We start from the raw sequence: 23,758 nt of genomic DNA, 5'->3' as shown, positions 1-23,758 counted from the left end.
CTTCTTGCTGACTGTTCTTCCCCAAACCATTGCCACAAAGTTGGAAGCACACAATTGTATAGAATGTCTTTGTATGCTGACAAATGACAATTTCCCTTCACTGGAAATAACTTATTCCAACATGACAATGCCCCTGTGTACAAAGCAAGACAAGATTCAACAAGGTTGAGCCCTGACCTCAACCCTACTGAACACTTTGGGGTTGAACTGGAACACCGACTGCACCCCAGGCCTCCTTGCCCGACATCAGTGCCTGACTTCACTAATGTGCTTGTAACGGAATGAACACAAATCCCCACAGCCACGCTCCAAAACCAATGGAACGCCTTCCCAGATGACTGGAAGTTATTATAACAGCAAAAGGGGGCTAAATCTTCAACAAGGCATATATTATGCCATCAAATGTGCACAGACACTCATGCTGAGTAATTTATTCCATTATGATGTCACTATCTGCACATGTAGTTACAAACTGCTTTACTTTAAAGCACAGTTTTTAAATGTATCTGTGTCAGTGTGAACAAGGCATCAATAATGCAAATGGTATGAGGAAAAAGTGCATCTAGCACGGAGTGCTCCTGGCCTCAAATACATTCAGGGATTGTTGATACTTTATTCTCTTGTTTTTGTCTTGCTGATCCTCTGAGGTAGGATTCAGAAGGGATTGAAATCATGCTGGGCGTTTGTGCCAATGGCCTGCTGATCTACCGCGACCGCCTGAGGATTAACCGCTTCGCCTGGCCCAAGATCCTGAAGATCTCGTATAAGAGGAGCAACTTCTACATCAAGATCCGCCCAGGAGAGGTACGTCCCTTTTGATCTCGCTGCTGTGCTGTGCATATTGTTCTTATCGAACCAGAGTGGTTCTAGAAGAACATAAACTTTGGAGAGTAACATTTTGTTGCCAAACAAAAATGGAAGGTTTGTTTAGATAATAATTTATAAGGTTATTACATGAGGAATAAAACAGTTCAGGACATGCTGTTGAAGAAAAATAATTGATGAAGAGGTGGTTTAAATGGAATTAAACATTTTGAGACATGCTGTTTTTGGAAACCATCAGGCCACATCACATCACCCCCTTGTTGATTATTTTCCTATAACAGTATCCTCAGTCGTGTTTTATTAGTTTCTTATGCAGATATACAATATATTTCTTGAATCCACCTTTCCTAAAGGCATATTACATGATCCTCGCATGCTTTAACGTTTGAAACCATAATGACAGAGACACTATTCACATTTCTAAGTGGTTTCTCGAGTCTCCTAGCCATTATGTGTAGCACAGTGTGGCTGATGAATGTCAATAAGGCTGAAGGGAATAAGTGGATGACCTCTTTGATTTGTGAAACTCTCATGCGTCTTCTCTCAGCATGTCTGTCTTCTGAGTGACAGGCTTGCTGATGCTTCGCTGGCAGAACAGAGCCACACACATACACACATAAAGAGCTCCTTCATTTCCCACATCACAGCTGCAGATCAGCACCCAGAAAAAGGGATGAGATGGACAAATTTAGAGCGCTGACTGAATGCCATGCTCCTGTTCTTCTGACCAAAAAAAAAAGTCTGATTTGTCTCATGGCTTAGCTTGGGTATCTCTCCTAAAGATAACAGGCCTTGAGCGATCCATTTTATTTGTTGACTTCATTTAATTAGGCCCTGGAGCAATATGGAGGTTGTGTGTGCAATGTTTGCTAAATTAGCAAAGTCATTTGTGGTGTCATTGAAGCTTGATGATAATTCAGGCAAGGACAGAATGTACCAGAAATGATCATATGTCTTCTATTCACAGTATGAGCAGTTTGAGAGCACCATTGGCTTTAAGCTGAACAACCACAGAGCTGCAAAAAGACTCTGGAAGGTCTGCATCGAGCATCATACCTTCTTTAGGTAAACTCTCCCAATCTTCTTTATAGATATAATGCCTTGGGTGGAACGGTGGTACAGCTCCATGGTCCATGGTGGAGTTTCATGGTCATGGTGGGTTCTCTGTTTTCTCAGATAAAACATACAGGTTGCTGGATTAGTGACTCCACTGTATATTGCCCCTAGGTGTGAATGAGTGTGTGTGTGTATGTGCACGATGCTCTGTAATGTTCAGGCATCCCATCCAGACTGAATTCCCACTTCATGCCTAGTGTTCTTGTGATAGACCAGGATTAAGTGCTTAGTGAAGATGAAGGAATGAATATAATGCCTTGCCTTGCTCATTACACCTTTTTGCACAGTGTTCACCCGACCTTAATCTACACTGTTTATTTTGAATGGAATCCTGGTGTGTTTTCCACCTAAGTGCAGTTGCTTAGGCAGGTGAGAACCCAGCACTCATGCGCAGGTGTGTAAAAAACAACCAGGGCGAGAGTGTCTGAACTAGGTGGTCTCAGCCCGCTTCCAATCGAATCAAATCCTCTAGTGCGATTCAAGTCTGAATCAACTCACCTGCACGACTCAGTGGCACAAAGAATAGCTGCAGAAATTCTAGACATTGTGAATGGAAAAACAGAGAATATAATCTCTGGATGTAATAAAAAATATGATTTAATCTTTAGTTATTTTCTCTGTGCTTCTATCATTTTTTGGCAAAGGTGCGTTTGCTTTTTTTTCATCTGTTTATTACCAATGAATTAACATTTTTTGTTTGGATTAGTATCTAGGATCAGCTCAGGTGTGGTTCAACTCTGTGATTAAAGCCTTGCTGTACTCTCCCTTCCTTTATGCATGGGCTGTTCTCTGTCTCTGTTTAGACTTGCTTTTGTGTGCTTGTCTTTCCAGTCTGGAACTCTTATTAAGTTTATACCTCTGAGATGAGAAAGGCAAGCATCTTTATTAGTGGTCATTTGTTCCAGGAGCGGTGATTTGTACAATTGTAGGTACAAATTAGGAATTCTTTCGTCCTGCTCTACTGGTTTTAGAAAATATTTGCCTCTGGGGCTTTTTGAGTGTATTGCTCATCAATAGTGTGGTACCTCAAGAGTATGCATCAAGTACCTTCAGAATGTATATTTCATCTCGGAAAGTGAATGTAATGTACCTTTAAAATCATTTACAGTACATAATTACACCATTAGAACGACATGAATCATGAAATAAGTTTTAAAAGTGTACTACATTCACTTTCCCAGGTGATAATTAAACAATTTACATATTAAGGGTACCAATAATTGACCCCTGACGGTCTCTCCTTAGTGACATTCAATGGTACGGTTCAATGTCTTTTTTTTCCTGAGACTGTAAGAGAGCATAAATAAATAAATGATTTAAAAATTTAGATTTACTACAACTAGTGCTACTACGACTAATAATAACAACAATTATTGTCGTATTTTTAATAATTTACCTGAAATAAAAAGGAACTATACTCTTATTTAAAAAAGCAAGGCACTTTGAAAAATTGATTGTTGTAAAGGGGTTCAAGGCAAGGTTTCTACTTAAAACCTTTAATGGTTTACCCAGAGGGTCAACTGAAGATCCATTTAGAGTGCTAGATGGAACCTTTATAGGAATGCATTTTTTTTAATGGCCAAAAAACTAAAATAACTTGTTTTGCACTCTTACAGAGAGGTTCCTCAATGGTTCCTTAGCTAGATGGGGTTCTAACCTTTCTAAAGTGGTTTTACTTGGACCTAAATGGTTCTTATGGTTCTGTTTGTAATTGTTTTTGATTTAGGATTCTAGATTTATTACTGTGGTAATAATTAAGTGTAATCATTTATATTAAAAAAAAAAAATAAAAAAAAGTGTCCATTAAGGGTTCTTTGGTTAATAATACAATTTTTTTTTACATGGGTTTTATTTGGAACCTTTGTTGATACCCTCTGTTGTAGGGCTCTTCACAGAACCCTTGACTGATATACTAAGTCTGACTGATATACTTTAGGGTGCTAGATGGAACCTTTGTTTCATAGGTGTTTAGGAGGAAAAATATATAATAACTAATGGCCATATCACTCCAAGAATGACTTTACACTCTTATAAAGAAGTTCCAAGAAGGTTCCTCAGCTAGTTAAGGGTACTAGTCTTTGTAACATGGTTCTAATTTGAATCGTGTTATAAAGAGAAACTTTGAAATTTTCTACATAGTCATTTTTGGACTGAATGCTAAAAAGGGTTTTATCTAGGGTTCCATCTGCACGGAGCCTGGAGACTATCCCTGGAGCCTATTCAATGGCTTCCTCTTTGTGGAACCGTTTCTAAAAGGGATACCTTTGCTCATAGGGTACTACATAGAACTTTTAAAGGTTTCCCTAGTGGGACAAACTGTAGAAGTCTTTAGGCTGCTAAATGGAACCTTTCATCCGTAAAACAGACATAGCAAGTAAATTGAATTAAAAATTTTTGTACTGCATCTACAACCTGCTAATTGATGATGCCTGATGTTGTTTTCTTCCCCTGATTACAGGCTAGTGTCTCCAGAACCTCCTCCTAAAGGTTTCCTTGTGATGGGCTCTAAGTTCCGGTACAGTGGGCGAACACAGGCCCAGACGAGGCAGGCCAGCTCCCTGATTGATCGGCCTGCTCCTCATTTTGATCGCTCCACCAGTAAGAGGCACCTCCTCTCCCGCAGTCTGGACGGAGGTCTGTACACTTCCACTCTGTTCTGCATTTAAGCTATTCATTTATTAAAGAAATTAATTGTATTTGGGCTAAAACTCATTTTCCAAGAGGTGATTTTTCCTTCCTCTTTCAAGTCATTGTTTCGCCAGGAGGCAATTAGAACTCTTGAATTAAACATGAATCTGCAGAATAGTGGTGCATCCCTGAGGTTCTGTAGACGGAAAATGCTCATTAACATTTGAAGCGTAAAGGTTTTTTTTTTTACCTTGTTGTCAGTACTATCTGGTACTTCCTTCAGTAAAGTGGTTCTTTCTTTACGATGTCTTTTACTTCAAGTGGACATCCACTCACAAGCATGAAGGGGTTGACCAAGATCAGATTTAGGACACAGTTAAAATAAGCTAAGGTTGTACAGTGAGAGATATCTTGTCATCTGATGGCACAATCTCTCAACTCAGTGCTCAAAATCAATGTCAGTGTCAAAGCCAAAGTCAGCAACACATCACTATCATTTCAATGCAAATCAGTGGTAAAACTTGGAAGAAAAAGAGATGACAAAAGAAATGGACATGATATGATGAAACAAGGCCAATACAGTTTCTTCAAAAAGAGCTGAGGGTAGTATTGAAATTCCACTATGAGGTAGCCAACACTGCATTTACTTTTAAGATAATCAAAATCCCTACAAGGTGGATAGTCTGCTATCAGATTTCAGACATTCATTTCAGATATTCATGAAATGTTATGGTAATATAATGAATAATAATAATAATAATAATAATAATAATAATACAATGAATAATATTAGATAATGTTACTGTTTCCTGACTAGTTAAGTGGCTTAGTGCTATTGCTATTGCTTTAAAAATTCATTATGACCTTCAGAAGCTTGGACAAACACTATCTAACAAAAAAAGTCAGCAAGAGTGCTACGTGCTATGTAACCCCACGTTTAGCAAAAAGCAATGTAGCTCCAACACTGTCTGATCTATAAGAGACTTTTACTGTCCTAAACTCCTTCCTCAGTTGTCCTTCTGGGAGAATCATGAAAGGTACTATGTAAAACACTACAATGCAGTGTTTTTCCAGTTCAGTCCAAATTTGGAAGCTAAGAACCCTTAAAGAATCCCTTGAAGAACCCTTGATGACCCTCTTTTTTAAAACCTGGTTATGTCTGGTTATTATTGTGCATCAGCAGAAAATTGTGCCCCTTCTTCTGCTCTGGATCCATCAGAGTTCTCCAGGCCGCTATCCACAATGATGGAACCTCAGGATGCTCTGTCCCAGCGGAGCGAGACACAATGCTTCTCAGGAGACGAGGACGGAGAACCTGACCTGAGTCTCGACCAGGACCAAGAAGATTCCAGTCTCACCACTCCAACCAGGAAGAAAGAGATTAAGGTAAAGAGAGAAAATATGGAGTTCATTTGAGAAGCAGTTGAACATAATGTTGAGGTGCAAGGAATGTATAGCAACTATACCATTTTGCCTAATAAATTGTCATTCATCTCTGAATCTCTTGCCCTGCATCCCAATTGGCATACTATCCATACTAAATAGCATCCGAGATGAGAATTAGTGTGTCCCAAATTGTAGTATGTTGAAATAAGTATCCCAAGGGTACCAGGATGGTCTACTATTTCTGGTAAATTTTCAAAGTGTGGATGCGTTGACAGTTTTTCAGCTAATATTTCCCACAACTCCTTGCACAAGGGAGGAGGAGCTTTGTGATGGGAATAATACATTTAATTATATAGTATCAATTATAAGGAATAATGGAAGAAGAAAGGCTGAAATTCAATGAGGAGTTTGTTTACGGTGACAGTGCAACAACGTTCTCTTCCGTTACACATCCTGTTAGTATGCCCTTCAGAAGTATGTCCTTTTTCTTCACAAAGAGTGTACATACTTTTAGTGCATAGTATAAGTATGAATGAATCAGAAGTAAACTATCCTGTAAATAACCAATATTTACCATTAGCTACAATTTGACTTATTGCCTGGCCAGTTACACTACCTACTGGAATCAATGCTAGTTTAACCTGGCATTAGCAAAGAAAACACTCTAAGTTCATTAAATATAGACAGTTCATGTGACCAAAAATGACCAAAATGTACCTCAACATACTTTTTCAAATAAGATTAGGATAAACGTCATGCCTTCTAGGAAGGCAAAAAGGAGACGCCTCGTTTTACGAGTCTTTGCTTACTTCATACTGAAACATTTTACTGAGGTAGGGCCAGGAGCACTCCTCCTCAACTTCCACACTGCAGTTCTTCAATGGATGTATAGCGTACAGTCCTTGGCTAGACGAGAGAAAAAGAGACCTTTAAGACTTGTAGATGAAAAGTCTGTGAAAGCCTAAATAAAAATGCATCGAGTAAAAAGGTAGTTGTAAATACAGTTAAATAAGAGTGCAAGTATTCAGTTTCAATAACCAAAATAACACTTAAGTATAGTAATGAAGTACAATTACTCAAGTATTTTCCATCCCTGATTATAATAAGGTGTTGGTTGTGTATAGTCGGGTGTTCCTTGGCGTGGAGTTTCTTCAGTTATTGCACAATATTCATTGTTTATTGTAATACGCATTGTTCCTTTCTTGCCGGTGCTTTGCATTTTGTTCAGACTGAGGAGCCGTACCAGAGGTAGTACTTTTTTTCCCCCCATGTGTCCTATTAGGCAAGGCAAGTTTATTTATATAGCACATTCTCCAAAGAAGTGCTACTCAACTAGAATAGATGTATTAGTAGTTCAAACAAGTTAAAATGAAGGTAGGAGTTGGTCCAGTACAATTATATGACATAGTTTCTCATCATTTCCAGAACAGTCTTTGTAAAGTCCAATTGACTATAGGATGTGAGAGCTGCATGCTAGCTATGCTAACACTCATGACCCCTTTCAACCCTTATTAGATCACTAAAACAGGTTACAATAGGGACATCCAGGAAGCTTTTTAACTGTTAAACAAAAATAAAATATAGACTAATCCAACTATTCTATTATTTAAATGTGTACAATAGTATTTTGGGTATTGAAGCATCTGCAAGGCTGCATGCCACCATTTTGGGTCATAAATCCCTAAAGTGACATATAATTACGTGAGCCACATAATTATTTGGTGTTTTTTTTTTTTTTTTTGGGGGGGGGGGGTTGTTTAATGGCAACATATAAATGCAGCATAAACTGGTTCTTAGACTGGTTCTTCACAATGGATCTCCTACACCCTGCTTTCATGTCTCACCTTAGATAATCTCTGTCTTTCTTTTTAACCCTTTCGCTGGCGAAAGGAGACTCTTGACACTTAAAAGGAGGTATCATTCTATACTGCAGTTGTTAGTGCCAATCTGTGGTTCTGGTCATTTACATATCATCAGTGTGAGAACAAACATCCAGAAATTGACACTTTTAATTATGTTCTGTGCTGTGGATGGTTCTGTGCAGCCATTTATTACTCTGGCAGAAAAATTAGCTCATGCTCTTACTCCAAAGCTTGGATTAGCATTAAAACTTTGATCAGTGAAATGTCTTCTGGACCTTTTAAGCATTTCCCACAGTTCCTCATTGGAATGCATGGAAGAGAGGGACTTTATTCTCTCTTTATTCACTTTTTTGCTTGTGTTTGTCATCTTAGCACATCCACTAAGCAAATCCTGTCCTCTCTGTCCTACTTCATTTTACCTGTCTTTGAATGCTTTGAGCTCTTCTTCTTCTTTCTACTTAACATCCTGATCTATGTGCTTCTCTTTATTCTGCCTCCACTTGGGACCTCTCAGTTGGAGATGGAGTCAACTCCTCGACACAAACAGGAGGTAACTGTTAGTTCAGTGGTTTTATACACCTGGTATTAAAATCTGTCTGATCACCAATGGATGTAATTTTTTATAGTGTGAATGCTTGCTAACCAGGGTAGATTGGCTAAAATCTTTCAAGTAACAGAGTTGCTACCTAAAAAAATATTATAGAAATCACAAAAATTGAAAATTGTATGACTTCGTAAGCAACAAAAATCACAAATTGGGCTCTTGAGTGGTGGCTCTTGAAGGTGTTGGGTGATTGCAAATTTAAATCCTGATGATGCCATGGCTAGGAGACCAAGAAAGCAAAATTGGGAGGAAGGGGCAGCATGACTTTCTCCTCTGTTAATCAGAGTGACACTGTGGGCATCTGCAAGCTCATGTATGTCCTACCCTACTATCTTTTTATTACTACCCTCCTCAGCTAATTGACTTAACAAAATCCGATCACAAGTGGTGTCCAAGCTGTCCACTTATGATCAAATCATGTGACATGGATGTTAATACCAGATGTGAATAAGACCAAAATATTCAACGTCTACTTTACAAGTTGAGGACACTGTTAACTGCAACTGTCGTTGGTTATCAGTTTGTTCTTGTTTTGTTCATCCACTGGCTGTTTTTATCTATCGCACTCCCACCAATCCTCACTTACAGTCCTACGAAGCAGTGAAAATCCTCTTGTCTCATCTCATTCACTCTATAGTTTCTGGATAAATCAGAAGACATGCTGCTGAAGCACCAGGCAAGCATCAACGAGCTGAAGCGAACCTTGAGGGAACCCAACAGCAAGCTGATGAACCGGGAAAAGCGTCTCTCAGCGACCTCACCGGGTGACACACCCGAGAAGAAGGCTGTGAGTATGAGGGTAGTGTACTGGAGCTGAAAGCCTGGATAGTTTATGTGTCCTTACTTTATATTTGACAGCATGTACAATTTTCCAGCAATGAAATGAGTTGACAAAATGTGTCTATGTTTGGTGATGTGCATGGCTTTTAATTTTTTTTTCTTTTTTTTTTTTGCATTTATGTAACGTACAATTGTATTTAAATTTTTAATCAAGGGTATTATTTTTATTTATTTATTTGTTTGTTTGTTTGTTTGTTCTTGTCTGTGAAACTGCTTTTGAAAATTGCACCAGTTGAAACCCACCTTTTTGGCCAAGGTGCTTTATTGCACTTGTGATTTTTTGAGTCATTTTTCATCGATTACAGCCGAGGGCATGTTCTGCTTGTTCTCTTTTTTCTTTTCATATTATTTTTTCCTTGTCAAACCAGCCCTGAAAACCTTTAAAATGAACTTGTTTTTCTCCAGAGAACATTGTGTCCAACTTCTATTAAAGGAATACTCCAATGATAAACTTAAAAAAAAACCATGATTGAGCATTCAGTGCTTTTTAAAATGGCTATTGGGTGTTTTTTTTTTGTTTTTGTTTTTTTTAAATAAATGCTTGCTTTTAGAGTTTGAGATGACAGAATAATATTTTCAAATAGACTTGTATAGGGCCTGTTTGGTTCAGGAAATATACTACTACTACTACTACTACTACTACTACTACTACTATTTCCTAAACCAAGCATGCCCTGTGGAAGTCTGTGGGATTCTAGATATCATGCTGTTTGGATATTATGACTATTTGCTTGACAAAAATGCAACAGTGAATCATTATGAATATATTACCTCGCCGGCCTACCATTACCATAGCTCCACTTACCTGTATTACTGTACTGAAGTTTGTTTATAGCGTCAGTTACAGAACTGATGTGACAATGAGGAATTAGATGTACATATATGAGGTGATTGCATATTTATATTAAGGAGTATACCAAGGAAAAGTTGGCCCAAGTGGAGGAAGGTGAATGCTCTAGGCAAAGTACAGAGAACATAACTTTCCCGGTGTTGATGCTACCTTGTAGTGTTGATGTGCAAAGTTCCAGACAAAGCCTTTGGACATCAACTGAGTTTGTTGCCTCAAGTGAAGTGTTTTGAGAAATTGGCATTGACTGAGGAATGAAGCAACTGACAGATCAATACTATCTCCTTCAGGTATGATTTGAGAAATGGCAGTCCAATGAAATTCTCCTGGGCGCAGTGGGTAGCATTGCTGCCTTACACCTCCAGGTTCCCTGGTTTGATCCTAGGCTTGGGGTACTACCTGTGTGGAGTTTCTGTATATGTTCTCCCAGTGTATTTCTGGGTTTCCTCCAGGTTCTCCGGTTTCCTCCCACCTCCCACTGTGATGTGCGTTGGTGACACAAGGCATGGGTGGATATTCTCTACAGTAGACTAGCATCCCATCCAAGTTGTATTCTTGGATAGACTCTGAATCCACACCACCCTGACCATTTAGCGCTTACTAAAGATGAATGTGTGATGAAATTCTCCAAAATGTTTTGATTGGAAGCCTTGTGGAGCAAAACGGTGTCTGGAAGTACACAAGTTCACTACCCGTGCCATAGAATTAATGTTGAATTTTCATCACTAGTCACAAAAACAGCATCTCTGAAGCATCATTAGGGATTTTATGAACTTGAAAGTCATCCCATTTTATTTGGCACTTTAGGACAGTAAAAAAAAATCTTACCATTTTGTTGTTGTTTCCAAACACACTGGTTAACTGCAGGGAAAAGCACAGAGCAGTAAAAAAAATCCCAGATAAGTTATCAGGGCTTCACATAAAATATAATTAATAGTCCAATTTTTGGTGAATATTGTATTTCTGCATCTGTGGTATGGTTTGTAATAATATCCAGTGGAACACTACATTACATACATTACATACATTACATACAAGGCATTCATTTCTTTGGTGACTCTACCACTAAAACCAATCATTTGACAAAAAAGCAACCTTAAATAATTTGAAACACAACTGAATGCTGAATAAAACCATTTTTTATGTTTAATTGGAGTCTTCCTTGGAATAAAGTTTAAATTAATCATAGTTAAATATTTATCTTAAAAATGGTTACTCAAGGGTTAGTAAAATGGTTAACAGTTCTAGCATTCTAATAGGATTTTCCATTTTCTGAAAGGAAAACCCTGTGTTTTAGGAGTCTAAATAACATTTAAGGGTTCCTCAAGAAAAACAATCTGAGGAACACTTTAGGGATCTAGAGCTCAAAAGTTTTTTTTTTGGCTTCAAGAGTCTAATATGAGGCCAGTCTTGATCACAGTCCTCTTCACCTATGTTCATGTAACTTAGTCCCTAGTTAAAGTCAGATCAGTCAGTTGTTAGAGGGCATTTGAAAGACAACTTATAATTAGTTTTGCATAAAAAAACATTAACTGCATCATACCTTCTAAAGACATATAATCCTTGCTTTGTCACATCGATTAGCTGGCAAGATTAGCCTCAGCAATATGAGACTGAAAAAACCCCTGGGACTTGAATGGAACTGAATCTTATTCTGATCAAACCTGAGATTTCATTTTCACCATTAGATGAGGCCCTTATTTATCACCTCACTAATTAGGATTGCACAAGATCTTTAAGGTCTTTAAGGTAAACAGCTTTAGGATACAGACTATTATCTACTGTTTGCCTAAATCTGTGTAATAGGCTATTAAACTTATTTAGGAAATTACTAAGAATCTGATTTTACTAGTAAGAAATCTTCTATATGGAACTAAGACTAATTTGTAACTAAGAGTTTCTACTTAGAACCAATTCACAAAACATTTACTGACTCAGAGACTAAGAGCAAAGGCGGGGTTGACCTTGTTGCTATGGATGATGGAGTATTTCATGTATTAGACATTAAAACCTTTAGCAGTAAAATACTTTGTGAATTACTCTTAGATTGAAAAAAATGGGAATTAGGGGTCTTAAAATTATGATAAATGTCCATTTTAAAAAGAGTTTCTCCTAAATTCAGCAGTTAGGAGCTACATTTAGCCCTAAGAGTTTTCTAGATACATATAGCCCAAATTTAAAAAAATTCAGATAACATTTTAAATGCAATATTGATATTAAAAATCGAAAACAAAACAATTTTTCTTGTGCACTAGTAACTTAAATGTTTCCTTCTAGCAACCTAATGCTCTCTATAGGGCAACTTTTGAAGTGTCTGAAGAACCCTACTCACAGAAACCATTTATCAGCGTAAAACCCTTGAGGAGCCCATTTTTCTAAGAGTATATAGTATTTGGAATTGGTTCTGTGAGAGAAACAGGATTTATCCATGTATGTGTAGGTGTATTTACAGGAAAATTATTACCTGTTCTTGATGCCATCTGTAACAGCTGGTTGCCTGGATTTATCCAATTTTGTGTATAAAGAGCACATTTCCCCTAATTGTTTGTCTGTTAGAGTTTACTTGTTTTCAGTGAAGTGCATGATAGAGTCTCCTATTTTTGAATTAACCTTACACTGCAAATGGAGCATAGTAAGTTACCGGTTAATTACTGTTTTCGCTCTCTCCTGCTGGTCTCGGGCATGACCGTCAGGAGGCAATTGGAGCAGGTGGAAGAGAACCTATTAACATCCTTTCAGTGGAGGACTTCATCCAGAAGACATTGGTGATTTCGCCCGAGGTTGCATTGCTTGCAAATATTTAACTCCTAATAAAATAAGCTTGAACTGCCATACTTAAGTTACAAACATTTATCTTCGTCTTATTTTGAAAAAAAAAAAAAAAAAGCTAACAATTTTCCATTTGTATCAATACATAGGGTTCTGAGGAGTGGGTGTTAATTGAAAAACAGGACACTTACCAACTAGACTATGAAATGGAAGAGAAAGATAACAGCAAAGACATTGTTTCTTCACTTCCTTTGGTCACTGAAGTACTTTTAGAACAAAAGATGATACATATTGAAGTAACTGGTGAAGATGGTAAAGAAATGCAGGTTCAGATGGACACCTTCCCATCTCCTAAGGTACCACCAAAGGATGAATCAAAGCAAGGGACTGGTATGAGAGAACCAGAGGTACCAGAGGTGTCAACTGAACCAAAGACCACAGAAACCAAGTTGGACAAATTACAAGAAACAAAAGAAGAATGTCCTTCAGACAAACCACACAAGGAAACGAGACCACAGAGTCTAAATTTGGGAAGACCAGAGTTTGTGTATGAGACAAAAACGGAGACATCAAACATACAACATGAGGAATCTGATGAAGACAATAATACTTCAGGAAAAGAAGTGACACCAACCAGGCAACCAGGAACAGAATGCTGGTCAGAGCCCTTGCCTGAGAAGATAAAGGAACATATGAAAGAAAGGCCACTAAATGAAGAGAAGGAGAAGGAGCTTAACAAAGCCATAGAAGAAGATCAAGATCAGCCCATTCTGGGCAAGACAGGGTTTGACGATGCAAAACAACAAGCAGGCAATCAACTAAAGGAAGTGTTGTTTGAGGCAAAGAGCATTAATGTTGATGATCAGGTAGATGCCTCTGACTCAGTCAATGGCCCCATAAAAGATGAGCTAAAAAGAAAAACCGAGATCAAGTTTGAGGTTACCAAAATCATCATGATTGACAACAGTGAAAATGAAGAGGAGCCAGAGAATGAAAACAACCAGAGAATGGATGAATTTTTGCCTGAAAAAAAGATCAGCAATATTGAACAAGAGAGTCTTGAAGAGGTCCTTGCAGAAAAGGTACAGAGAAGGATGAAGGTTGCAGGGCATGTTCCTACCGAAATAACAAGGATTGTCCCATTAAAACCAGAGAGGGCCAAGAGTCAAGAGTACAGAGATGATATAGATATTGGTGAAGAATCGAGACTGATGAAAAGACATTTTAAAAGACATAGCATGTATGAATCTCTAGAGAGACAATTTGACCCAAGTAGGTTTGATTCCAGGGACACAAGCTCTTCACATTCTCTATTTACTTCCTACAAAACCACCAGATCTCAAGAGGCATCACCTTTATCCATGGTGGATGTAGAACATAATATCTTACAAACTAATGAGCAGCAATCAACCATGTATAGCGAGTGTCTGCTCAAAGGAAATGCTACCCAGGATGAAGAGGTGATCAAATACACCCCCAAAGCAGGGTACAAAGGTCTTCCCCAGTCTGATGAAATGGCCATGGATATTCATATGTTCTCCTCCAAGTCCCAAGCACTCCAAAAAAGTGGTCCTCCAACTCCTCCGGTCAAAACCAAGAAGGCCAGAGAATCAGGACTGATTCTTCGAAACAGCCGCAATACAAGCAAAGAGCCAGCAGTGGAAGCCGCTTTGAAGAAACAGCACGGGGTAACTCTGCTTGGCATCTTCTGTTTCAGTAATTGGAACAAAGCATCGCATGAGCTTCCAGTTGACTCACGCATCCATCATGTTCCTTGCTATTGCTTGAAAACTCTTTTAACTTCTCCACCAGCTTCCATGAAGAGAGGGGCTGGAGAAGGCCACATCGGTTTAGAGTTTTTGTAACATTGCCTGCGCATGAGACAATTTGGAAGCCCTGACTGTCCCATTCAGCCCAACACCTTTGCTTTCCCCTCTCTTCAACCATGAGCTTTGCTTTTTCCTTCCAACTGAATTTCTACATCTCTCAATTGTGGAGTTGTTGCAAGGAAATCAAGGCTCATATATACCGCTTTGGCTCTGAGGTACTCATGACTTCTCCATGCTGTTTGTTCTGCAGAAGAAGTCAGTGAGTTCTGAAGTGGTTTCTTGAACAATCTGCATTGTGTTAATAATTCTATGATGTTTTGCTTGGTATTCCATAACATCCATGATGTTCCTGTAGGAAAACATAGTCCTAATTTCTCAGATAGGTCTCTTATTGCATCAGGTAAATCTTAAAGGTGTGAATGATAGAAACCAAAATGTAATATGTCATTGGCCAGTCTGTGCAATGAAAACCATTTCTCACAAGGCTACTGTTCTTTTACAGAACATCATGTGGTAATTGAACTCATAAAGAGGAATGTATGCTGCATGAGGTTTCCATGAAATATGCAATATGCATTTGTACATGTAAAAAAAAAAAGAAAAAAAGATGACTGTCATGAGACTCCTTGCCCTTCTCACTCCAACACAGAACCTGCTATATTTTCACACTGTAATTGCACTTTGAGGTGCAACAGATTTTTTTTGGCTGTGCAACAAATGAAAGGAATTTGAATTATGCCAAGATCTGACACGAAAAAAAAAATTGCACATCAAGATCTAGAGACACACTGGCACAAAATAGTGTCGGAAGCCAGCACTGTGATAAGCATGTGAGAGCAGCATAATCTCACAATCTCACACACTGTGATTGCCGAAAACAGTGCGGCTGCTGTCGAGCTTTGAATCACAAGGGTTTTGCTATTGGTTTGTTTTGATTGCCCAAGGCAGACTCTCAAATGGCCAACAAAAGCAGATGGTGCTTTCATGACAGTGATTTAGGATGTTTTTTTTTCTTTTCTTTAAACTATCTGACCAATAGACAACACTGAGATCATGGCTGGAATGCAAGATGTATTGATCTAAATCTAGAAAACCAGCTTTGGAGAATTTGAACAAACAATTAAAGCAATAACAAAATAAGCAATTTTAATCAATTCAAAGAAATGATTTGAATGCGTACTATTCAGTGCACTCCATCCAGTTCCGTGCCAATAGCTTTACCAAGTGCTTTACAAGTTCTTTTAAACAATCTATCTTGCAGTATGCACTTTGTAAAGTGGCAAAAGTTCTCTCTCTCTCTCTTTCTTTTTGCATTAATGGCACTAAATCAAGGATGCTGTCTTTCTGTTTCCTGCTCTTACAGGAGCCTCTTTCCACTCCCGCCATTTATGAAGAGACAATAGACGAAGTCAAGGTCTATTATATTCATTAACTCCACTGTTTTCTGTGCATCTTAGCTGTTTGTTTTTGCATGGCTTTATTCCTCATACTGTGTGAAAAATTCATATCACATATGCTTCTACTCACCCCCAGTGATGAATCAGTCAAACCCATTGGCTGTATCCATTTAATTTTCAATTCAGTTATTTTGTTAGATTGAGACACAATATAGGATACATCATCAATGTTTTAAATTTCTCCTCCTAATCTGGTTCTGGATTCCATATCAGTAGGTTGTCCCAAAATGTAAGTTTTACATAAGAACATAATTCATTTTTACAGAGAGCCTGAAAGACTATAACGAACCGGATGAGACGGTTCTAAAATAAAATATATGGATATAAAGTTAAAATAAGAAGTACAAGTACTTATGACTGAGGCTAAACCAAGAGTTAAGAGTCTAAAACTCTAGAACTAACCAAGAGACCAACCAAAACTGGGACCAACCGAGAGCTAGAGCCTAAAAACCTGGTACTAACCAAGAGCGTGGTCCTTAAACTAGGCAAATCCAAGTTAAAACCTTAAAGACTGGGACTAACCAGAAGGCAAGATCCAAAAATTAGGATTAGCCAAGAGTTAGAGCCTTAAAGACTGGGACTAAGTGTGTTCCTTAAAAACTAGGACTAGCCCAGCTTTAGAGACTTAAAGACTGGGTCTAACCAAGAGTTAGAACTTTAAAACAAGGACATCACAATTGCTTCCACCAGTCCTCAGTCTTTTGTTCATGTAACTCAAGTAATCAGTTGCCAGTTGACTGGAATTTGAGATTTGAAGAGGAATGGCACAACATTTCCAAGTCTCTCATCCCTGAAGATCACTAAAGACTAAACATGAATCAGAGTCCTAAAGACTATGACTCACCAAGAGTAAGATACTTTGACTGAGTATGATTTTAAACCATAAATACATGAACTAACCAAGATCTAATGCCATAAAGTCTGGAGGTAAGCAAGAGTTTTAACTCCAATTTGGGACTAAACAGTTATAGCCATAAATTCTCAGAGTAACCAAGACTTAAAACCAGTGAAGAACGGGATTAAGCAAGGATTATATCTTGAAATACTGGAACCAATTAAGAGTTACAGCAGTAAACACTGGCACTAACCAAGAATTATAGCACTAAATACTGGGACTCCCCAAGGGTTATAACCCTAAATACCAAGACTAGTTAAAAGTTACAGACCTCATGACTGAGAGTAATCCCTAAATATTGGAACTAACTAAAAATTAGACAGTGACATAGTGTAAGTAACTCAATTTCATGATTATCAAATAAAGTGAATTCATAGTTAGGGCTTAAATAGGAGACATGACTTTCGAGAGGTAGCTCTTAGCATGCTATTGCTACAAGGCAGGATATTATCCTGCTATATTATTTACATTAAAGACTAATGCAATTAATATAGTTAAAGATTCACCTTAAAAGGAACAGCACTAACTAGATAGTTTACTATCTATTCTATCTATGGCTTCTTGTCACTTCAGTAACTTTGCTTTCATACTTCTCCTCCCTTGTCAATTGACTGACCAACCATAAAAGTTGCATGTTCAGATTATAGAGAAACAGCACCACCCGTTCCACCAGGTCCTGGTCTCTTATTTAACATTGGTGGAGTAACATTGCCTTGCTGCTGCTGGTCTCTCTGTGTCCCACAGCGCCGGCCACTCTCCTCCAGTGAATATGAGTACGATCGCAACACAGCAGTGACTCTGAGGGACTCACACCTGGGCATTGAGCGTAAGTGCTCCAGCATGACAGTCAGTTCCACCTCCAGCCTGGAGGCTGAGGCTGACTTCAGCGCGTTCATGGAGCTTCATGGAGGAGTGGAGGAGTCTTCCAGGAGCATGGCTGAGCTCGGAGTGGCAGAGGACTTCAGCATCACCCATATCACAGGATCTCATGATGGGCTGACCACGAAGGAGAGAGTACACGAAGAACGCATCCACCATGAAGTGGAACCTGTAAGGAACCATTTCCCCTGCTCTGATACCAGACACCAAGCCGTGGATCTACAGAACCCACAAATATGTGATTCATCCTTTATTTTTGGACCTTCTTTTTTGTTGCATTTGGACATTGTCTTTCAGAGACCATCATTGTTTTTTAATTTATCATTTCAGTTTTTGAGAATGTTCAGTCTCTTATGTGTTTGTGTTGTGCTTCACCTCATATTTTACCACTTTATGTTTAATTTCTTTCTTTTTTTTTTTTGCTTATGTTTGGATTCTGATCAATCTCATATTGTTTCCTGGTTCATTGTTCATCCTGTTCCTTTTCATTTTCTTCCATTTTCCTCCAGCAGCTACACACCATTCAGCCTTAAATCCATGCATAAAATACTGTTAGCCAACATTCTGCCACGTTAGCTACCATTCTACCATGTTAGCCACCATTCACAATTAAAATATTCATAAAACAATGCTAGATATGAAAAACAATGGGGGGGAACCACAACAAGCATTGCCTCACTGTGATAAAACAATTCTAGAGCAGCTAGTCATTTTACTTTACATTACGAGTTGAAATTAAAATAGCTAGTTAGGCAGCCGGGACAGGTACATGTATGTGCTAGCTAGTTAGCAAACATTCTAGCTAGCTGGTCAAAAAATTTTACTTGATACTTTAATAATATAACCACAGTGTAAAGCTACTCTTTGTAAAACAAGAAGGAAACTTATGCTAACGTTACTCGAATTTGAAAATGCTGCTAAATCACTGCATCACTGCAGCAAACAGCTAGCTTACATCAGGAAAAGTGTGTCATGCCACTCATCTGTGGTGCCACTTTTTCTAATTGAACATGTCTGTTGTGAGAGTATATTTTGGTTGGTGTCTCTTGAAATTTTACTGGCAGATTTGGTTTTGGAAGTTTATTTATTTTTTCAGATATATTTTTGTGTTGTGGTACTTTTGTACCATTCTGATGTGATTGCAGTCACATGAACATTACTCATCATTACTAAACAGTAATGAAAGCAAGTGCTTGTGTTCATAAAGTAATACATATGTAAATTTGTTTCCTTTCAGCCACCTGTGGCCAGGAAAGACCCGAATGCAGTCAATGTGGCGCATATGTTGAGAAAAGGAGAATCCAGGGTGGAACCTCAATCCAATGGTTCTGGGGTTCCTCACAACATTACAGACTTCCCAGATCAGGTAAGAGAAAATTACTCACTATCAAATCATGGCACATTAGTGGTCTGGAAAAATCTAGAGAAAGCTATGAAGCTGTGGGCAATATATATATATATATATATATATATATATATATATATATATATATATATATATATATATATATATATATATATATATATATATATATATATATATATATATATGTATAATATCATTTATACACTTTTGAAATTTTTTCTAAATATAGCACATCTTAGAAGGCTGTATATAATCGTAATAAACATCAAAATATTAGACTCAATAATATATTCTTTTCACCCAATTAACAACAACAATAAAATAAGTTTTTCTCAGAGAAAAAAAAAGTGACAAAATTATTGGCACCCCTGGGGAATAATGGATTATTTATTATTATTATTATGGAAAAATATGATGTTTGTTAGGGTGCACGGCGGTTAGCACGTTCGCCTCACACCTACAGGGTCGGGGGTTCGATTCCCACCGTGGCCCTGTGTGTGCGGCGTGTGCATGTTCTCCCAGTGCTCCGGGGGTTTCCTATGGGTACTCCGGTTTCCTCCAACAGTCCAAAGACATGCATGGTAGGCTGATTGGCGTGTCCAAAGTGTCTGTAGTGTATGAATGTGTATGTAATTGTGCCTCATGCTCCATGCTCCCTGGGATAGGCTCCAGTTTCCCTGCGATCCTGAAGTATAAACGAATGGATGGATGGATGGATGGATGATGTTTATTATTAAAGATATGAAAATTGGCTTTAATATTATTAATATGTAAAAATGAATGTAAAATAAATCATAAAAAAGTATCAAATTATATTGATTAAATACAAATGATCCATGAATATTTAAAATAAATATAGTTTCAGTATCCAGAGACTCTATTGTTGATCAAATATTAAATATCAAATATCAAATTGTGTTTGAAAACCATACAGTTGAATACCCAATCCAAAGTGTTTGGTGCCGATACTTTTAAAAGTGTTTTCTAGAAAAAATACTATGTTAAAATAATTTTTATATACTGTAACTGTAAGTTTAAGCTTATAATATTACCCATTTCCCTGTTTTCACAAATAGTGCTAATAATTCAGAATGTTCCTTCATTTTCGTGCTCTCAAGTTTAGAAATTTGTTCTGCTGGATGACGGTGATAGAATTAGCAGAGTGTTAGACAATCAGAAAATCGACAGGAAATTAATGAGATAAAAGTAGGAAGACGATTCATTAATCTCCAAAGACTGTGTGTGTGTGAGTGTGTGTGAGTGTGTGTATAGATAGAAAGAGCACTGCCTGTCTGTGTACCCCTACAGGTGTCTTATTAAAATTTAATCACAGCATTCTGCCGTGCCATTCATCTCGCTCACCTGATGATCCGAGACGATTATTTTTAGAGCTTGTCTTTAAAGATGGCCTCTGGGAATTTTTCATGTGTCCTTAAAGAACATTGACGAGGCTATGTGAACACAAATGTGTGCTGTCCTAATGAGGACAATGCGTGTGTACCAGCAGCCTGTGCAGGAGGTGGGTGGCGGTGATGTTAACTGTGAGGAGACCATAGTCTCCGACAATGATGTCATCCAGCCACAGGAGGGAGATCCGGTACGTTCTGTCTCTCTCCGACAGAGTCCTGTGTAGTCTCTTCATCTTGCATGTGATGTGCAAAACAAAAAAAAAAAACGCTCGGCTCAGTACGTTCTCTGTCGTTGTTCTTACGTCTGCGTTGGCTTTACTTTTATATGTTAAGTGTGCAGGTGCTTAACAAGACACAGTGCATCTCTCTTGCATCAACAGTATTGCTTTCTTTCCTGGGAAACACCACAAATCTCATCTGTAACCACACACTGCCCTCTACTGGCAAACGTCCTGAATTGTCACTTGTTTTATGGCGATCCGATTCTGCCATCTGCTGTCTGGACACTGTCTGTTGCTTCCTTTACTGTCACTGCTTCCAAATAAAAATTCTAACCTAACCATGAGTCTCCATTCACACACACACACACACACACACACACACACACACACACACACACACACACAATCTCTGATTGTTTGTTGCAGATCCAGAAAGAGAGCAGACCAAAGGAAGCGAAAGAGAACGGGTCTCCTGTGAGTGCACATAAATATATACACAGACATACTGAGATATATGTTAACATTCGGTATTAGATTAAACAGGAAATGTTAGGTTTTAAGTGGCGTTGTGGGGTTGTGTTCCAGATTAAAACAAGCAGCATTGGAAAGGAATTTATCATGTCTCCCATCAGCAATGAAAATGTCACTTCCACAACTACGACGCAAGTCACAAAGGTAAACATTTCTCATTTAAAGCAAACAAAAAAGCAGTAGCAATGTGAAGGTTTGTTCTGTTCCATCACATGTTGACTTATTTCTAATGCCAGCATCATTAAAATATATGAAATATCAAGAAATATCCATTTCTTTAAATAATGTATCATTTCATTTTATCTTGCATGTCAGTAAACTCAGAAGGTGACCAGGTTACTTAAATATTATTTTTGACAAACCTGCAAAATACTAAGTCACTAATTTGTTCATTATTTTCCGTCTTGATTTTGTATGATTGAAGTTAAACAAGGTCTAAATGTATAAACCTGTGACGTTCTCCATTTTCAGACGGTTAAAGGGGGATACTCGGAGACAAGGATTGAGAAACGGATCATTATTACAGGTGACGACGCTGTGGACCAACATCAGGTGAAGCAACATTATGTGAAAGCTGAAAAAAAAGAAAAAGAGTCAAAGATATGCAAAAGTTTTTGTATAATTTGTGTATTTCAGTTCATTACCTTATTTAAGTCCCAGTTTGTTATTGTTGGCAAATGTGCTGTGGTGTAAGAGGAATAAAACACCTCGGGATGTGTATAAAATAATCAACTTCAGAATAGTAACGGTATCTCCGATCGATTTTTCAACAACAGTACGCTCCCAAGTGTTTTTTTTTTTGTTTTGTTTTTCTTTACTCCGAAGCAGTGAGGTATTCATTTAGAAAGCGTGATGAACATTCGAATCGCAGCTTTAAGAAGGTCGACTCTTTTCCAGGCTCTCGCGATGGCAATACAAGAGGCCAAGCAGCAGCATCCCGACATGCTCGTGACTAAGGCTGTGGTGGTCAGAGAAACAAACACTTCCTCTGAGGAGAAACACAGGACATCCGAGGTGAGCCGAACTCTCCGAGTCAATTCACTGACTCGTTCTTCAATTCCTCAAAGCATAACCACGGACCGAATGAACTCGTAACTGATTTTTTCAAATTGTAGCTTGTTGCAGAGTCAAAAATCCGCAACTGTTTTTATAGACACATTAGTGCAAAGTCTTTGTATTTTTTGTGGGAAAAATTACATTTTTCCCCCCATCAAATGTATTTCATTTATTGTAATTTACTGTTTTTTTTCAGTTCAAACCCTGTAATAACAAGTCAGCAGTTATCTTTATTAGCAAACTCAAATGAATTTCTTTTATTGCGCCTCAATATATAGTTCCTAAAAAGCTCTCTCAAGCTTTTCTCTTTTTTGTTCGTCCGTCCAAATCTCCAGAGCACGTCACATTTCTGCAACACCTCAGCTCTGTGCTTTGGCTCATTTTCCATGTTGTGTTTCTTTTTATAAGCTTGCATCTACAAAAAAACAAACAAAAAGAAAACCACACTTAAAAAGCATGCATGTCTGATTCACTTCACTTCCGGCAGGTGAGTTGATTCAGAGTCGAATCACTTTCATAAATGGAATAAAGCCATGTGGCTTGGATATTCTTGGACCATGTTTTGGTGTGTACGTGAGTGTGATTGCTGGGTTCTGAGGAGGAAAGCACACCAGCGTTCTATTCAAACAGTCTAAACTCTGCATATGTGAGCAGCGCAATTAAAGTTGCATTCTTATAACTTATTATATGTCTGTGTGTGTGTGTGTGTATAGTCCTGATCACAGGAGCATTACCTTCAACCCGACCTTCTACAGCCAGCTGCGAGAAGCAAACCGTTGCTACTTAGCGATAACACCGCCGATCCCTGCATCCTGAGCACGCACGGTCTATGGCTCCTCCTCCTTCTCCTCCCTCAAACTCTGATGTCATAACCCCATCGACGCAGTGCACTTCCTCCGTATCAACCTGTCACTATTCTGTTCACTATTTTACCCATGAACTGTATAAACGATAGCAATCTCCAGTTTAGCTTCTTAAACTGTGAATAGCAGAAACTCAGAAAACTCTGGGGGAAAAAAAAATCATCGGAAAGCAACCCAGCGTCCATACAGTTTGTGGCGTCAGCATCGACGTCGTCCGTTTCATAAGTTTACATCCGGATCCTCGCACTAAATTACCCGTAATCCTTCATGTTTTCTGTGGAATACTCCTTTTCTGTGAAGACATTTTCGGTTCTTCCTTCATGCATGACTTTAGAGACGATTCGAGGTCGGACATGGTCTGGAGTCACGATTCTG

At 38.3% G+C, this 23,758-nt stretch overlaps 1 protein-coding gene across 7 annotated transcripts in view; it reads left to right on the top strand.

Annotated features, from left to right (window-relative positions):
* Nucleotides 1–23,357, top strand: part of LOC128625369 (band 4.1-like protein 1) — a 96,406-nt gene extending 73,049 nt beyond the window's left edge. For 3 of the 7 annotated variants that reach the window (XM_053653603.1, XM_053653602.1, XM_053653604.1), the window contains 15 exons: nucleotides 652–804; nucleotides 1,793–1,890; nucleotides 4,400–4,575; nucleotides 5,753–5,955; nucleotides 9,059–9,208; nucleotides 12,802–12,888; nucleotides 13,027–14,565; nucleotides 16,070–16,120; nucleotides 17,803–18,108; nucleotides 19,175–19,303; nucleotides 20,808–20,900; nucleotides 21,360–21,407; nucleotides 21,519–21,608; nucleotides 21,936–22,016; nucleotides 22,362–23,203. In XM_053653603.1, the coding sequence (XP_053509578.1) occupies nucleotides 652–804; nucleotides 1,793–1,890; nucleotides 4,400–4,575; nucleotides 5,753–5,955; nucleotides 9,059–9,208; nucleotides 12,802–12,888; nucleotides 13,027–14,565; nucleotides 16,070–16,120; nucleotides 17,803–18,108; nucleotides 19,175–19,303; nucleotides 20,808–20,900; nucleotides 21,360–21,407; nucleotides 21,519–21,608; nucleotides 21,936–22,016; nucleotides 22,362–22,559 (3,402 nt within the window). In that variant the 3' untranslated portion in view covers nucleotides 22,560–23,203. Of the gene's footprint in view, nucleotides 1–651; nucleotides 805–1,792; nucleotides 1,891–4,399; nucleotides 4,576–5,752; nucleotides 5,956–9,058; nucleotides 9,209–12,801; nucleotides 12,889–13,026; nucleotides 14,566–16,069; nucleotides 16,121–17,802; nucleotides 18,109–19,174; nucleotides 19,304–20,807; nucleotides 20,901–21,359; nucleotides 21,408–21,518; nucleotides 21,609–21,935; nucleotides 22,017–22,361; nucleotides 23,204–23,233 lie in introns of those variants that run through there. The other 4 variants (XM_053653607.1, XM_053653606.1, XM_053653605.1 and 1 more) reach the window with 4 other exon arrangements.
* Nucleotides 23,358–23,758: the final 401 nt, after the last annotated feature.

Source organism: Ictalurus furcatus, chromosome 21 (assembly GCF_023375685.1).
Source record: "Ictalurus furcatus strain D&B chromosome 21, Billie_1.0, whole genome shotgun sequence".
In the NCBI taxonomy this organism is placed as follows: domain Eukaryota; kingdom Metazoa; phylum Chordata; class Actinopteri; order Siluriformes; family Ictaluridae; genus Ictalurus; species Ictalurus furcatus.
Note: the sequence above shows the minus strand (reverse complement) of the source record. Positions and strands in the feature narration are given on the sequence as shown.